We start from the raw sequence: 17,026 nt of genomic DNA, 5'->3' as shown, positions 1-17,026 counted from the left end.
GCTCTAAGAAAGCTTTATGCAAATTTTCTAAAGATCTTAAAAAGCTTTGTGCAAAATTTTTGGAATTAAGTTTGCGAAAATCTAATTTTCAAAACCCAAATCTGCAATTGGACGGTAATTCTGGATATTTGTGTATTAATTTTTTTTAATCATTTAAAAACTGACAGGTGTCGCTAGTATCAAAGTTAGACAAATTATGGATAAAAAATGTATTTAGTGGTCAATTTGGAAGTAAATCTTGAATTTGTAATATTTTGAAACCTTTCAAAATTTTTTAAATTTTTTTAATTAAACAAAAAAAATTTTTAATTTTAAAATTTATTAAAAAAAAAAATTAATTAAAAAATCGGCTTTAATTAAATTTTTTTTTTTAATTTTTTCTTAATTTTTTTTTTTTAATTTACTTTTTGTTTTTAAAAAAATTTCCATATTATTGAAGAATAATGCATTAAATGCGCGATTTCGAAACCAGTCTCGAACTTTGTAATATTTTTTAATATTTTCTAAGCTCTTTAACTTTTGTACTCAACCTAAAATTAGTATCTAAACCGCAAATTTTCGCAGCAAATAAGCTTTATTAGTAAAAACTTTTGCAATGTCACAAAAAAAATGTCAATTCATATTTTTCGGTTAACGGTTTTCGTTATAAGTTTAACTACGCAAGTGGCCAATTGCACAACTTAATCATTTAAATTGTAATGAAAAATAGTTGATATCATGTAGGTATGTATATATGCATGTATGTACGCATGTATGTATGTATAACCACCATCAACTTGATTTCAAGTACTTCTACATTTTAATAATAGAAAAGAAAGATAGAATAAATTGTTCGACGTCAAAATGTCTTGAATCATTAGTCATTTTGTTAAATTTATAGAGCCTGTAACTGTATGTATGTATGTATTTAAGTATATACATACATACGTATATACAGGTACATACTTGTATGCCGAATAGCATCTAAATTTGTTACATATATAAAAACGACACACGCAGTTGGCAAGGCACAGTTCACTTGTACAAATGCTGTTTATCACATGTTGATCATATGTACAGCTATCAATTGCTTTCGGATATACTCGTACCTGGGTTGTAACAACAATACTGATTATACGTATGTATGCATGTACACGCATACATCTACATATGCTTTATTTAAGCACTTTGATAAAATATAAATGAAATGCACGTTGACTTCGTATGCCTTTGAGTTCGTGATATGTGGAAAACGCTTATAAATGATCAATTGCTTACGGAGATGTGCATACATACATATATGTATGTATTAAAGGGCTGCATGAATACGCAAAAAACAAACTTTGAGTCACTGTCCAAAAATTTCAACTTGCACTCACTCACACAACGTAAAAATGAATTCTCATGTTTGGGTAAAATAAGGACCGAGTCTCATTAGTGAGAACAACCACGAGTTCGCTCAACTCATAGCACTCTCACAAGTAACGACCCACTCTTTGTAGAATTGGTCTACCAAAGCATTTCATTCTGTTGGTGTGAATTAATTCTGTGCAAGAAGGATGTTGGATGAGTGAATGATGTTCGTGTGAATTAACAACTGTTAATTCGAGTTATTCTAGTTGCACGACTAGAAAGAAGTATGTATGTAAATACGCATAGATAATTGCATATGAATGTGGATAAAAAAATGTTTCCAATATTCAATTTTATTGCAATTTTTCATGAAGTTTATTTAGGGATTAATAGATTCAACAAAATATTATAAAAAAATAAAAATATTTTAGAACTAAAACCTGTCCTTTGGAACAATTGAAAAAAAACTCTTTTTAAGTCACAAAATACATACAACATTTAGTTCCAAAGTATCACATTTTTATTAGTTACATTCGCGTTCATTTCCAGTCACAGTATACACAAAACAAATGACGAATTTAAATATTTAATAAACTGTCTCGGTTAAGCGTCTACGGCCAGTACAGTGCAGGCAAACATGTTCTGGGGAAAACCCTTCCGTTTATCTTCTCTATTTGCTTGCTTAGCTGAACACTATGGGTGCACAGTGTTCTGTTAAAAGAATGAGAGAAACAATGAATTCACATAACAATAAGTGACGATCACACACTATTCCACTACTAAGCGAACGCTAACGCTTTGAATTCACTGCTGGTTGATGATATGAGTGTGAGTTGGGTTTGTTTATGAGATGAATGAGCTGAGTCTACCTGCTAGCGATAAACAGCAACTCACAATGTCTTCTCTGTATCTGCATTCACATAATTCCAACTCAGCGTCGGCGCTTAACTCGCGTTATGAGATGAATTCATAAATTCTCTGTTGCATTCATAGCGTGAATTAATTCTTGCAACCCTTTAGTATGTATGTATATGCACATAGCTGTATATATCGTAAATGTTGCGTTTATTTATAGTTAGAAGCATGTTTACCTGACAAATGATTGATTTGCTCAATTTTTATCAGTAATTCGTTTGTTTGAAACGCTATCGATGTACATATGTATGTGTAGATGTGTTTACATATATGTATAAGTAATATGTGAAAATAAATGCTCTAAATATGTAAAATAATATGCTTACATACATACATATATTTACATATATATATATGTACATATATCAATATACATATCTATGCATAAGTGTGCCGCTATGGGAATTTCGATTTGTATTGTTTCGGCATTCCACACTTTACCATACATATGATAAGCGACACGTTCTTCCGCATATGCGCGCGCCCAGTAGGAAAAATAAAACATATATGTATTTAAGAATAATTATAAGAACTTTTACAACCTTAACAACAATAAAACATATATAATTATAAAAAAAATATAACATAATACAAAAAGTTAGAAAAGTAGCAAAAATAAGAATAAAATAATAGAATTACAAATATAAAAAATATAAATACAAGATATTTTAAAATATGAAAAACAATACAAAAAAATATAAAAATAAAAATATAGAAATATAAAAAAATAAAAAGTTTAAAAATAGAAATAAAATACAAAATAGTATACACAAATATTTTGAAAAAATTTACAAAATTAAAAAAAAAAACCCCATATAAAAGAAATGTTAAACAATATATTAAATATAAAAAATAAAAACATATAAAATATAAAGTAATATAAAAATAAAATTTAAAAATTTACTACGATCAAAAAATATGTAAATACAAAACAATTATTAAAAATATAAAATAAATTAATAAAAAACAAATAGTAAAAAAAACCTAATAGAATACAAAAAAATAAAAAAAAATGGAAAAGAAGCAAAAATAAAAATAAATTATAAAATAATTGAATTCAAATATTTATAAAATATTTCTTTTATTAGAAAAATATAAATGAACGATAATTTAATATATAAAAAACAAAAGTTAAAAATAAAAATATAGAAATATAAAAAATTAAAAAAAAACAAAAAGTAGAAAATAAATAAAATTATAAAATAACAATTAATATATAAATTAAATATAAAAAAAGTAATAGAAATAGTTTCAAAATATATTTTTAAAAATTTACAAATTAAAATTTTAAATTTACAACTATAAAAAAATACAAATATAAAACAAATAGAATTAGAAAGTATAAAAATTAAAACAAATTAATAATTAAAAATAAAGCATAAATAAATAAAACAAAACGAAAAAAATATAAAAAATTACATAAAAGAATTAAAAATTCAGAAAAGAAGCAAAACTAAAATATAAAATATTTAAAAAGTATTTTTTTAAATTTCAATTTTACAAAAAAAATATAAATAAAGTATAATTTAATAAAAAGTTTTGAAAAATTCAAATATGGAAATAAAAACATTAAGAAGAACTATAAAATATAAAAATACAAAACAGTTAAAAAAGTATGAAATTATAAAATAAAAAAAATTAATTAAATATAAACAAATATTTATAAAAATACAAATGCATTTAAAAAATTAAATTTACAACAATAAAAAAATAAAAACAAGAAACAAAAAAAATTAAATTAAAAATACAAAAAATAGTAAAAAATATAGAATAAATAATAAAAATATTTAAAAAATAAAAACTGTAAAAAAAACAATATGAAAATGTAGGAATATAAAAAACAACAAAAAATATATAAATGAAATAAAAAATTTTATAATAAAAATAAAAACATATTTTATAAAATTTACAAAATTACAAATTATACATTATACATTTAAAAAAATTTTAAATTTGCAACAATCAAAGAAATAAAAATATGAAACAAATAAAATAAATTAAATTAAAAAATAAAAAAAAATTTAAAATGTAGAATGTAGAATAAATAATAAAAATATTTAAAAATTAATGTTCTTAATTTTTTTAATTAATTACAAAATTAAAAAAAATAACAAAAATGTATAAAAAACGTAAAATAAGTAAATAAATACAAAATAATATACAAAATATATCTAAAAAAAAGTATTGACAATATTAAAAAAAAATTTAAACAAAGAATTTTTATATAAAAATCCGTACCCTCAAACCTCAACGAAACCACTGCAACTGTACTGCTACAACAAACAACAAAAGTAAAAGTGAACAAAATCATATTGAGCCCTACAGGGTACTTGTGAACATTTTTAATAATTTTTTTTTTGCGGCGCCAGCATTAAATGGGCTTACAAGATTATCACTTTTATATAGATAAGCGTTTAGAACGCAAAACGTTAATTTATTTGCGATACAATTTCGAATAAATACGAATTTCCATAAAAAATTTGTTGAAAAAGTGTTCGCAATACAAATAAATCAAAGCGTAACTCTATTTGTTGTTTTTTTTTAAGTTATCTTTACAAAATATTATTTAAAAAATATGATTATTGTAGTTACTAGCGCTTATTTGTAAAAAATATTAATATTTTTACTTTTTAATTAAAACCCGTTTTGTTTATTATTAAAGATGTTGAATGAATGATTTGTTATTTATGATTTTTTTTTTTCAGAAATATTAAAAAAAAATCGAAAAATTTAATATTTACATAAATAATTTATTATTATTTTCCTCTTCAATTAAATTTCAAATTACGCGCCAACTATAAACAAACGTAACTACTCTCAAGCTTCTCTCTCTCACGCTCCAGTGACCAACCAATCAATAACTTATGTTACTTTTCCCCTTGCAGACCCACCAAATGCGGGCCGTCTCGAGCCCTTCCCTCACGGATGCTCTACAGGAGGAGCTCAACTACGCTTCCGTTGGTCCTGCTGCCGCTCCATCCGTATTTAACACGCATACACAAGATTCCGGTGCCTCCGGTGAGTCCACACCGACAATGGTCACGGCAGCAACAAATAACCAAAGCAACAGCAGCAGTACCAGCAATAGTAATAACAACAGCGCCCGACCATTAGGCAGCCTGCCGAGTAGTCAAAGTGTAGGTGTGTTGCAGAAATTCAAACGCACGCTCACCAATTTCAATAAGCCGGCGCAGCAGCAGCAACAACAACAGCAGCACCAATCGCAACATATAACAAGCAGCAATAGCACACAAGCGCTTGTCATGAGCAACTCAACGTCGTCTACAAGCGCCACCATAACGGGTGGTGGTAGTGTCGGTGGCATCAATGCAATTGCGAGTGAAAATCAATCCGATCAATCGACGGCGAATGTCGCGCTCGAGGGTACAGCGGGCAAATACCGTTTTGGGCCGCTAATATGGCGCTCATCGAAGGAGCGTCGCAAGACGAAGTACAATCGTCGTGATAAGTGCAATAGCGGTGACTCGGGCATACAAATCGAGCTGGACAATGATGAGCAATTCTCGCGCATTATGCTGCCGGCGAATTGTATTGGCGGTGGTGGGGGTGTTGTTGGTGGTGTCAGTGCGGCAACTTCGAGTGCAACGGCCTCGGCGACATCGGCACAACGCATTGCAAATGAGAAGGTAAGTGTCAATAGAGTAAGGTTGTTGTTGATGGACAACTTTTAATGAGCTCTGAAGAATACGAGAAGGGAAGAGGGAAATTTGTGATTCAGTAGAAATTCGGTTACTTTCGGTTAGGTAGAGCCAGGAGTCTAACTTAGAAAATTATTAATAATGCCCTTCCGAGGCTCAGTGGAGGTTGTCATGAAGATATGGAAGGGAATGTTGTCCATAATACTCCTCTCAGTTCACCTTACAGCTAAAGTTTTACTTTTAAAGAGTAAACCTCCCTAATCTCTCTCAAATTGACTTAAATGGGTCACTTTTGGGTCACTTCTAGTTCAATATCCCGATTTATGGACTCTGCATGTATTTAAAAGTGAGATTATGTTGACAAAAAAGTTTTATCATAGTTCAGACGTCTGCAGGTTGGTTTTTAGTTTGATATGGCGCAGAAGAATATGCACTTACAATAAAGTACTTCTCCGAGGGTCTGAAACATGAAAGAGCCAAGAAAGAAACAACAGTTTTTCAGGACATATGTATTATTTTTCCGTTCTCATGTTAATAAGATTTTGGTAGGGTTACCCTTTCTTGCAAACTCTTCGGCTTTACAGTTTCCAGCTATTCGCTTCACCCACATAACCCTTGTAGATATGTCCTCGGAAAAGACACCAGGCTAGATCAGTAGAGATTTTGTCGACGTGAAAGATGTTTTCAAAACGCCTCCTTCTGGGACTCTTAATGTACCCGGATTCTGATAGCAACCTTTAACAGACAATATCCACGGGGACTATACTAAGGTAAGTATTATGAAGCAGTGAACCACTGATGCGAATGAGAGCCACTCGGTGAGCATGTTCTATCTGTTTAGAGAGTATGCTTTCCTAGCGCCAGACAAATACACCATAAAACCTTATTGGCTTAACAACGATTTCATGAAGCCTAGGTGAGAGACCCCACCGCTTCCCAATAGTTTTTCAAGGCAATATAAGACCACCGATGTCTTCCTCAATCTCCCCTCTATATTGAGCCTTCATGGCAGCTTCTCATCGAGGATGAGGCCCAACCTTTTCGACTGGCGAAATTTTATAAAATATAAGCCTTAAAAATAGAATCTTATTAGGAGCTTTTTTATATCAGGAAAACATTCACACAACGTCTGCTTAAATTAGATCATCCTTAAAGCAACGAGTGATTGTCATACACTCGACTACCGCCACCACACCTCGAATAGACATATAAATTGCAAGTATACTAGGAGCTGCTGACAGCATAAATGCCCGCAGGCGAATACAGAGCCTCTTGGGAGGAGGAAACTAATTTTAAATGCCCTTTTTTGTCCCATGTGACCCACAGCAAGCAACTAAAAACCAGGCTTCATTCCACCACTCACTTTTCCCAGCGCATATCGTTTTAATTGGTAAAGGGTGATTTTTTAAGAGCTTGATAACTTTTTTTTTAAAAAAAAAACGCATAAAATTTGCAAAATCTCATCGGTTCTTTATTTGAAACGTTAGATTGGTTCATGACATTTACTTTTTGAAGATAATTTCATTTAAATGTTGACCGCGGCTGCGTCTTAGGTGGTCCATTCGGAAAGTCCAATTTTGGGCAACTTTTTCGAGCATTTCGGCCGGAATAGCCCGAATTTCTTCGGAAATGTTGTCTTCCAAAGCTGGAATAGTTGCTGGCTTATTTCTGTAGACTTTAGACTTGACGTAGCCCCACAAAAAATAGTCTAAAGGCGTTAAATCGCATGATCTTGGTGGCCAACTTACGGGTCCATTTCTTGAGATGAATTGTTGTCCGAAGTTTTCCCTCAAAATGGCCATAGAATCGCGAGCTGTGTGGCATGTAGCGCCATCTTGTTGAAACCACATGTCAACCAAGTTCAGTTCTTCCATTTTTGGCAACAAAAAGTTTGTTAGCATCGAACGATAGCGATCGCCATTCACCGTAACGTTGCGTCCAACAGCATCTTTGAAAAAATACGGTCCAATGATTCCACCAGCGTACAAACCACACCAAACAGTGCATTTTTCGGGATGCATGGGCAGTTCTTGAACGGCTTCTGGTTGCTCTTCACCCCAAATGCGGCAATTTTGCTTATTTACGTAGCCATTCAACCAGAAATGAGCCTCATCGCTGAACAAAATTTGTCGATAAAACACATTTCGAACCGAACACTGATTTTGGTAATAAAATTCAATGATTTGCAAGCGTTGCTCGTTAGTAAGTCTATTCATGATGAAATGTCAAAGCATACTGAGCATCTTTCTCTTTGACACCATGTCTGAAATCCCACGTGATCTGTCAAATACTAATGCATGAAAATTCCACCACTCACTTTTCCCAGCGCATATCGTTTTAATTGGTATTTAATTAACTGGATTCTCTGGTATCGTTCAAGGTCACGCAGAAAATGCGCACTGTGCGACGCGCCAACTCAGCCAAAGCCACCAGCATGACAGATCAGTCGGCAACGGCAGCACTCAATGCCAAAGCAAAGATACTCAAACGCATGGAAATGTACGGCGGCAGCATGGAACGCGAGGCGCCCGAATCGCTACCGGCACGCTCGCTAAGTCAACCCAACGGCTTGGATACGTGCGGCATTGGCCGAACAACTGGCGGTAAGTCACACACACAAAGGACGAAATTAATTCGAGCAATTTGTTTGAAGTGAAGTTGATTGCGCGATGCTCACGCTTTGATTTGCTTTCTTTGCAGATATGGAAGACAGTGATAGCGACAGCGTAACCTCACATGAAGAAGGTAAGTTAGTCCAGTCAGTTCGTGACTTGGTCTGAGTTTATTTGTTATGCAAGTGGTGACATAACCGACGCGACTCGCCGTCAGCACAATTAAATTCAATTAAAGTCAGAGTACACTTTCGACTGTCTGCGTTTTTAATAAGCTCCACTTTGTAATGCTCTTTGCCCTTACACTTGACTCCTTCACTTGCAGCGCCTAACTACTATCCGATTTACGCTGAAGTGCTGTACAGCTTCACGGCAGCCGGTCCCCAGGAGCTCGGTCTCGAACGTGGCACACTAATCGAAGTGCTGCGCAAAGAGGTCGGTCCCTGGTGGTTTGGACGCATACGCAAAGATGATAATAATACGCTAGTCGAAGAGATACTCGACCCCGAACTCGGTTGGTTCCCCAAGGAGTTCGTGCGCGTCATACAGTGTCCCAAAACGGATGTGTTCTTCCTTTCGCAAATGTCGACAAATGCCCCAACAGCGGTACAACACCAACAAGCGCTAACAACAAAAAGTGGCAGTTTTAGAAAATTTACAAAAGCAAATGCAGCAGTCACAACAACAACGCCAGCAGACTCGACCACCACAACAACACCGCAATCATCAACAGTCACAATGACTGCCGTCGCCACGGCTGACTCCACAGTCGACTTGGATGCGACCATTGTAGATGAGAATAATGTGACGACCATTGTGATTGAATCGCCCTCGTACGCGAACCTCGCCAATGCGCCCAGCAATGACAACAGCAGTCACGCGCCACTCAGCGTTAGCGGGGGTAGTGGCGTCGCAGCAGACTCTTCAAATCCCTCAAATGCGTTGGCTCCATCGCGCAGCATTAATGTGATACTCGACAGCGCCGATATGCTGCGTCGCAGCGCGGTCAAAGAGTTGCTCGACACCGAGGTTAACTATGTCAAGCTGTTGGCCGCCATTTGTGAGGGGTGAGTGAAACGAGATTTTATTTTTTTAGCTTTACTTATCCCTCTGTGTTTCTTTCGCAGGTATTTGCCGGCAATGAGCAAGCGTATCGACATATTTTCGCCGAACAGCATTCGTTTGATTTTCTCAAACATCACGGCGATCTACAAGTTTCAGCGTAAATTTCTCGAGGCCTTGAGAAAGGGCATCGAACAGAATCAAGTGGCTAAAGTTTTCTTGAAAATGGTGAGTTGGTACTTTTTTTTTAATTTTTTTGTACAGTCTGTTACAATATTCACTATTTTTTTATATAATTCACAGCACAAGAGTTTTCTCTGCTACTCGACCTATTGCAATGCATACCCACGTGCACTGATAGAATTGGAGACTTACGATCGCATCAAGGATGCTAGAACTATTTTAGACAAGTAAGTAAAAATATGCCTTCTTCTTCTTTATTGGCTTACGCGGTTATAGCCGAGTTTACAACAGCGCGCCAGTCGTTCTTCCTTTTCACTATTTGGCGCTAATTGAATATTCCAAGGGTAGGCAGGTACTTCGCCACCTGGTCTTTTCAACGGAGGACTTTCTCTACCTCTGCTTCCACCGACGGGTACTGCGCCGAATACTCTCAGAGCTGGAGGATTTTCGTCCATTCGGACGACATGACCTAGCAAGCGTAGCCGCTTTGTCTTCTAATTTGAAAAAATCTCAATGCTAATATTTATTGGTACAAAAAGTAATATAAGTCCACGAACTCAGAATTTGAGGTTATGGTACTTCGTAACCACTTGATACCCGTTTTCAAATAACACAAGGAGGACTGGGGTCCGGGAATGATTGTAGTGAATTGTTGGAGAAAAAAATCTGCAAAGCACTGTTGCAAAGCAACGGATTCCTCTGATGCCTTCGTGTTCGGTTATCCTCTCTCCTTCACTGGGTTCAAGTATGAGGTTCGGAGTTTGACTACATTAAAAATATTCCTCTTATACAACAAGAAGTATTCGATTTGTCACTTCTCTCTCATTAGCCTTGGAAGACGATAATATTTTAATATTTTTCGTCAGTCCGGTTCAAAATTGATTAGATACTAAAAACCTATTTTTTTATAAAAGGCTTAGAAATGACTTTCTCCTCAAATAAAAAGTTAAATTTCCTAATAAGTCGAGTACCCGTTAAAATAATTTTGAAGTTTTTGAGGTTATGGCAGGATTTCCATGTTCATTTGGGCACACAAGTTCAACACTAAGAGGCCCGTATCAAATTAAAAAAAAAAATTTAAGTTAAATTGACATATATTTAACTAAAATTATATTTGTCTTATTTCAGTTGCCGCGAATCGGAGAACCTTGCTGAGCTCCCACTCTCCGCACATCTCTTGGCACCCGTACAGCGTATCTGTCGCTATCCGCTACATCTCAGTGAAATACTCAAGGGCGCAACCAAATGTGGCGAAATGTCTGATCACGAACTGGGCGAGTACGAGCAAATAGATGTCAGTCAATTGGATATACCCGATACATATGAGAAAATCGATCTAGCATTGGAGGCAATGCGCGGCATAACAGAGGCGGTGAATGAAGGTGAGTACTGACCGCATTTATAGACTGATTATTATATATTTTATTAAAAATGTCCTACGCTTTCTCGCAGGCAAACGACATAGCGAAACAATTGCGCGCCACCAGGCCAGTTTCCAGAACTTCAAGGGCCCACCACTGCACTTGCACAGCACACGCTTCTTTCTGCAAATCGACGCCACGCGTCAAAAGCAAAATCTCTGGAACAGCAGCTGCACGCTCTTCCTCTTCGACAACCAGCTGATCTACTGCAAACGTGACATCATCAAACGCAGTCACTTCATTTACAAGGGACGCATCTTTCTCGACCGCTGTCGCGTAGTAAACGTGCGTGACGGCAAAATGTTCGGCCACAATATACGCAACTCGCTGCGCATCTACTGTGAGGCGCGTGACAAGTGGTTCGATTTCAGCTTCCGCTCGGCTAATCGCAAGCATCGCTTCCTCAGCACGTTGGCATTGGAGCGGCAATTTGGCGGCAAGGCTTTCTATGTCTCCGAAATGACCGGTTTCGAGTACGCCTACGATGAGCGCGACTACTCGGATCAATCCGACTACGAGTTGCCCGAATGCGAAAACAGTAACAGCAGCGGTGGTGGCAATAGCGCTGCTGCCGGAGTAGGAGCTAACGCTGGTTTGTCTGGCGCAACGCGTCACTGGTCAATGGCGGATGTGAGCACGGCTAATGCAGGCGGCGCTTCGGCAACCAGCGGTGATAGTTCGGTACCGGAATCGCCGGTCAAACACAAGTATAGCGACACTTTGCCAAAGAAATCGCAAACACGTGACGCCTTTGGCGGCAGCGGCACCGTCAACGAAAGTCAGACGGGCTCACTGGGACGCCGACGTTTGGGTAATTGGTTCCGCAAGCCGAAGAGCAGTAATTCAACGCCGAATCACTCGCCCACGCACAAGGCCAGCGAGCTGACGGCGGGTCTAGTGGGTGGCAGTGAGAATAATATATCGATTAATTTGGGTAGCGGTAATTATATATCGTCGGGCTCGTCGGCGTGAATGCTCGGCTGTGAGTCAACAACACTTTTGTAGCATTAAAAAGAAAAAATTTAAATGAATCTCTCATGAAATACTTAAGCACTCGTGTCACAGCGTAACACGAAGCGCACATTTTACGACACACATTCATGCATATTATTGTTATATAACAAGAAATGCAAATATTAAACGGTATTGCAAGCATAACTTGCGTACACACTGTGCAACTATGTATTTGCTCTGTAAAAGTCAATTATGTATGCAAATACAGGTGATTGCTTTTGTTATTGTTTAAATATTTTATAAAAAAAAATTAAAAAACAAATACTGCTAAAAACGAAGTGATTTTATTACAAGACACAAGCAGCGCGAAATTTCAACAAAAGTGTGGTGGTGATTTTCGAAAATATTACAATAAAAAATTAAAAAAAAAAATTAATATTGAAAAATTATATGACATCAATGCAACAAATAGTCAGTTCATGTAATAGTCATTGCAAAAAACTTAAAACAATATATTAAAATTGTTTGTGTATAGGTTTCGTTGTGTAGTGGTCACATGCGTATGGACGTATACTGTATAAGTGAAAATTCTTAAATATTGTGCTGAATACTTCAAAGCATTGGTAGAGTAAATTTTACAAATTTTCTAAATGTACAACACTTTTATGCCAAACTGTACTCTACTACCCCACGTTTTTCTATATAAAATTTAAATTTGAAAAAAAAAAATTAGCGAAAATTAATGACATTGAAAAATGAGTGTTAACATGAAAAAGCAATTGTTTAGCGTGAATATAAAAAACGTTTATTGTTTAAATAGAAGTAGAAATGTAAGTGCACACACACATACATATATTTAGTATATACATAGATATATATACAAATATGCAATAAAGCAGTGCACACATACACATGCCAAACAAGAAAACCATAGTTACAGTTATGCATTATGAAAAATTATTGCAGAAAAATATTAAAATAAAAATTAAAAAAATATGAAAATAAAAATAAAAATAAAAACAACAACTCAACAACAGTTACAACGCCGATGCGAACTGTCTTTAAATTTGTTTAAAATTAAAATTCGTTATTAAAAATGTTTAATTAAAGGAAAAAATAATAAAAAAATAAAAATGCTCTGCGTTTAAAGCCAAACATTATTTTATGAGAATATTTTATAAATAAATTTATATTTTATAAAACAAAAAATGCAAATGTTTTATAAAATATTGTAAATACAAGAAATCAAAGCTGTTTACATAGAAGAAAGCGTTGTTTGTATATTAACTTAAGTGTAAGTTATGCATACGTATACACATACAAATGTAATAGTTATTGTTAAAACAAAAATTATTAAAATTAAAAAAAAATAAAATAAAAATAAAAAATTAAGAATTAGAAATTAAAAATTAAAATAAAAAATAATACAAAAACTAAAATTAAAATAAAAATAAATTCTAAAATTCAAAAATTAAAAAATATTAACTATAAAAAAAAATAAAAAATTAAAAAAGAAGCAAATAATTGAAAAATAAAATATTAAAAATAAGAAATTTAAATAAAAAAAAATAATAATTAAAAAATAAAAATATAAAATATTAAAAATTAGTAACTTAAAATGAAAAAAATTAATAATTAAAAAATAAAAATTATAATTAAAAAATAAAAAACTAAAAAACAAAAATTAATAATTATACCAACTATACTCGAACCAATTTCGAAAACTAGAAAGTCTGTAACTCTAAGAATAACAAACAACCAATTAATACACATTATTATTATTTATTTATTATTTTATGTAAAATTAATTATTTAACAATTTGCTGTTGTATTTGTATTAATTTTTAAGTTTTTGCTTAAGTTAAGTTGCTTATTAATAAAAATTAAAAATCATATACTCATACAATAAAAAAAGACTTTTATTTGTGCAAAAAAGAAAAAGAAATTAATTTAATTATGGGAAAAAATTATTTTTTAATAAATTAGCTTTTCAAGCATATTTTCCAAATTACAAACGGTCTAAAACAGTACTACTATAGCCACTAGTGAACTTGATGAGGGCAGAATTGAAGTCTAGCTATTAGCAAACAGCACAAACAGCAGCAATATACATACAAACAAATAGCAAATATTTCAAAAACAAAAAAAAAAATTTAAAAAACAAAAAAAATATTAAAAAAAAACAATAAAATATTTAGCAAATGAAAAAATATTTAACGCAAAAAAATAAACAAAAAACATTTAATAAAAAAGTATACAAAAAATAATATTAAACAAAAAAATAAAAAAAAAAAAAACATTTAAGAAAAAAATTCAACAAAAAATATTTAACAAAAAAACTTCACTAAAACTATTTTGGTAAAAAATAAACAGTTAAACGGCAACAAAAGAAACAATAAAATTAAATAACCGTTAAGCGTCTGCGTTGCACTGCAAACAATTTTAACTGCGTTGCATTAAGCACACACACACAGGCACGCATTTTTTGCAAAAAACAGTAATATTCGTTTAAAGTTTGCAGCATTTTACAAAAACAAAAGCAAAATATAACAATAATTATAAATAAACAGTTAAGCCAATGAAACTCAATACAGCGCCACAATAGAGTAAATATTTGCAGCAATAATTAAAGAAAGTAATCAAATTAACAAAAACAACAAATGCAACACGGCAACCTACCCACAGTATTTACTTAATTGTAGAAGCAAAAATACACGCATATTCTATAAGTATATAAATTATTAAGTATACACACATACAGCAGCACATACACATACACGTACACGCATATATTTGGTAGTCAATATTTCAAACGAAATGCAATGGAAGAGAAATGCTTACACATCAGATTGGCATGAAAAAAACAATACAACAACAAAAAGTTCATCAAATTTATACAGTATGTAGCATAAAATTAGAAACACTGAAATGTTTTTGAATTCTGAAAATTTTACACAAATTTCATCATTTGTTTATTGCCCTTTGGCTTCCTTCTATGGGTGAAAACTGTTTCCAACGAGCCACTATTTGAGTCTGGAGAAAGAGAAATTTATAGATGGGGACCAAATCTGGCGAATACGGTGGATGGGAGACTAGTTTATAGCGTATTTTCGTCAATTTTTCGGTTGAATCAGAGGGTGGATGAGGGAATGAGTTCAAAAACAATACGGCACCTATTATGGCAAAATCTTTTCACTTATAAAAATTGCTAAATAATATTTTCCACGGCTTCTTTTTGCATATTGTAGCCCCTTCGGGAACCGAACAGGTCAATTGAAAAGTCCCCGGCATACCATAGTAAAACACACAAGGGTGATACTTTGATTACAATGAACGTCTAACTTTTCGAAACCATTTTTTAGTCATTTGCCTCAAAATGGGCCAAAATTTCGGCGATCACCTCTTCATTCGACGAAAATTTCTTCTTAGCCAACATTTTTTTGAGATCTGAGAACAGGAAATAGTCGCTGGGGGCAGATCTGGAAAATACGGTGAAATCGGAAGCAATTTTAAGCCCAATTCATGCTTTTTTGCCATCGTTTTCACCGATTTATGACACGGTGCACTGTCTTGGTGAAACCGCACTTTATTTTTGTGACATTAGCATATTACTTATTAACTTAGCATACTAATCTTTGATGATTGGTTTTTCTGGGACAGTATCCGGAAACTCATCATCAAGCCAAGTTTTAGCTTCAACTGTACTTTTCCCCTTCAAAAAGCAATAGTTTATCAATACGCGAAATTCTTTTTCAATTTACCTGTTATATAGCTCTGAAGAACCGTCCTGAAAAAGTTTATTCCGGTGAAAGATATAGAAACAGCTCTGGGAACCATCAGACTGCAAACGTAATTTATCCACAATCCCTTTTTTAAGAGCTTATATATCTTTGTTGTTCCTTTGGAAACACTTGTTTTAATCCGAATGTATTTTAATCACTTTTTACGACCCTAAAAGTCTGCCAATGATTATCGATACAACTTATGGAAAGTCTTGCTTAAAATATAAATATATGTAGCATATAAGTTGACGTTTCTTTGGATGGAAGCCCTATCTTTTCATACTTCAACTAACTCGGCGAAAATCAAGCATTGTTTCGAGAATAATAGGTCAACAAATTACTCTTATAGAAGTGAAACTAGTTCTATAATCGGACTTTCGTACCGAAGACGATTTTTCCCCGACAGTAACATCGTAGATTCTTTGAATCTCTGAAATTAGATGCATTAACTTTGGCAAGGGGAGGCCTTCATCTACCCTCAGCACCATTAGCGTATATACTTTTCAGGCTGGGGGTGGTTCGAACTATATAAATATATACTTTTCGAAAGCTTCAAGCGCTGATTCAATTAATCTTGTCATCGTCCGACCTTCTGCAGTATATTTTTATGAAAAATTAGATTTAAAACACAAAGTATAACTTTTTTCAACATTTCTCTCAGTGTTTTACAAGCTACACTACTTTCTGGATCAATTAGGATACTTGACTAAACAAAAGTTGAAGGCAAGGAAACTGCCTCATATCCAAACAACTGAACAGAAGACAACTCAACTTAAAAAAAGACACTGAATTTTATTGCCTAAACAGCTATGTACCAACTCATTTTCTTTTTACCCCGATCACAAGTTTATTAGATCTGTTATAAAATAAGTTAATTAAGACTTAATTAGGCAAAAATCAGAAAATGCTGCTTGGAAAGCAATATTTATTATATTATAAGCAAAAAGCTAGAAATTATCGAATTTAATTACGAAATAAAAAAAATTGTTGACATTAGGGTGTCCATTAAGCAACCGTCAACATATTTATTGGAATTTTGCATACATAAGTGTGAATGAAATTAATTAACTGAAGTTATTTGAATCAAGGAATGCTTCAATTGTTTC

At 33.4% G+C, this 17,026-nt stretch overlaps 1 protein-coding gene across 5 annotated transcripts in view; it reads left to right on the top strand.

Moving 5' to 3' along the window:
• LOC105230093 (uncharacterized) overlaps nt 1-14,267 on the top strand; it is a 359,356-nt gene extending 345,089 nt beyond the window's left edge. For all 5 annotated transcript variants that reach the window (XM_011210682.4, XM_049458741.1, XM_049458743.1 and 2 more), the window contains 8 exons: nt 5,133-5,894; nt 8,287-8,509; nt 8,607-8,651; nt 8,844-9,585; nt 9,646-9,808; nt 9,884-9,990; nt 10,892-11,145; nt 11,216-14,267. In XM_011210682.4, the coding sequence (XP_011208984.3) occupies nt 5,133-5,894; nt 8,287-8,509; nt 8,607-8,651; nt 8,844-9,585; nt 9,646-9,808; nt 9,884-9,990; nt 10,892-11,145; nt 11,216-12,156 (3,237 nt within the window). In that variant the 3' untranslated portion in view covers nt 12,157-14,267. The remainder of the gene's footprint in view (nt 1-5,132; nt 5,895-8,286; nt 8,510-8,606; nt 8,652-8,843; nt 9,586-9,645; nt 9,809-9,883; nt 9,991-10,891; nt 11,146-11,215) is intronic.
• Nucleotides 14,268-17,026: the final 2,759 nt, after the last annotated feature.

Source organism: Bactrocera dorsalis, chromosome 5 (assembly GCF_023373825.1).
Source record: "Bactrocera dorsalis isolate Fly_Bdor chromosome 5, ASM2337382v1, whole genome shotgun sequence".
In the NCBI taxonomy this organism is placed as follows: domain Eukaryota; kingdom Metazoa; phylum Arthropoda; class Insecta; order Diptera; family Tephritidae; genus Bactrocera; species Bactrocera dorsalis.
The sequence above is the reverse complement of the archived record's forward strand: the minus strand, read 5'-3'. Positions and strand labels throughout refer to the sequence as shown.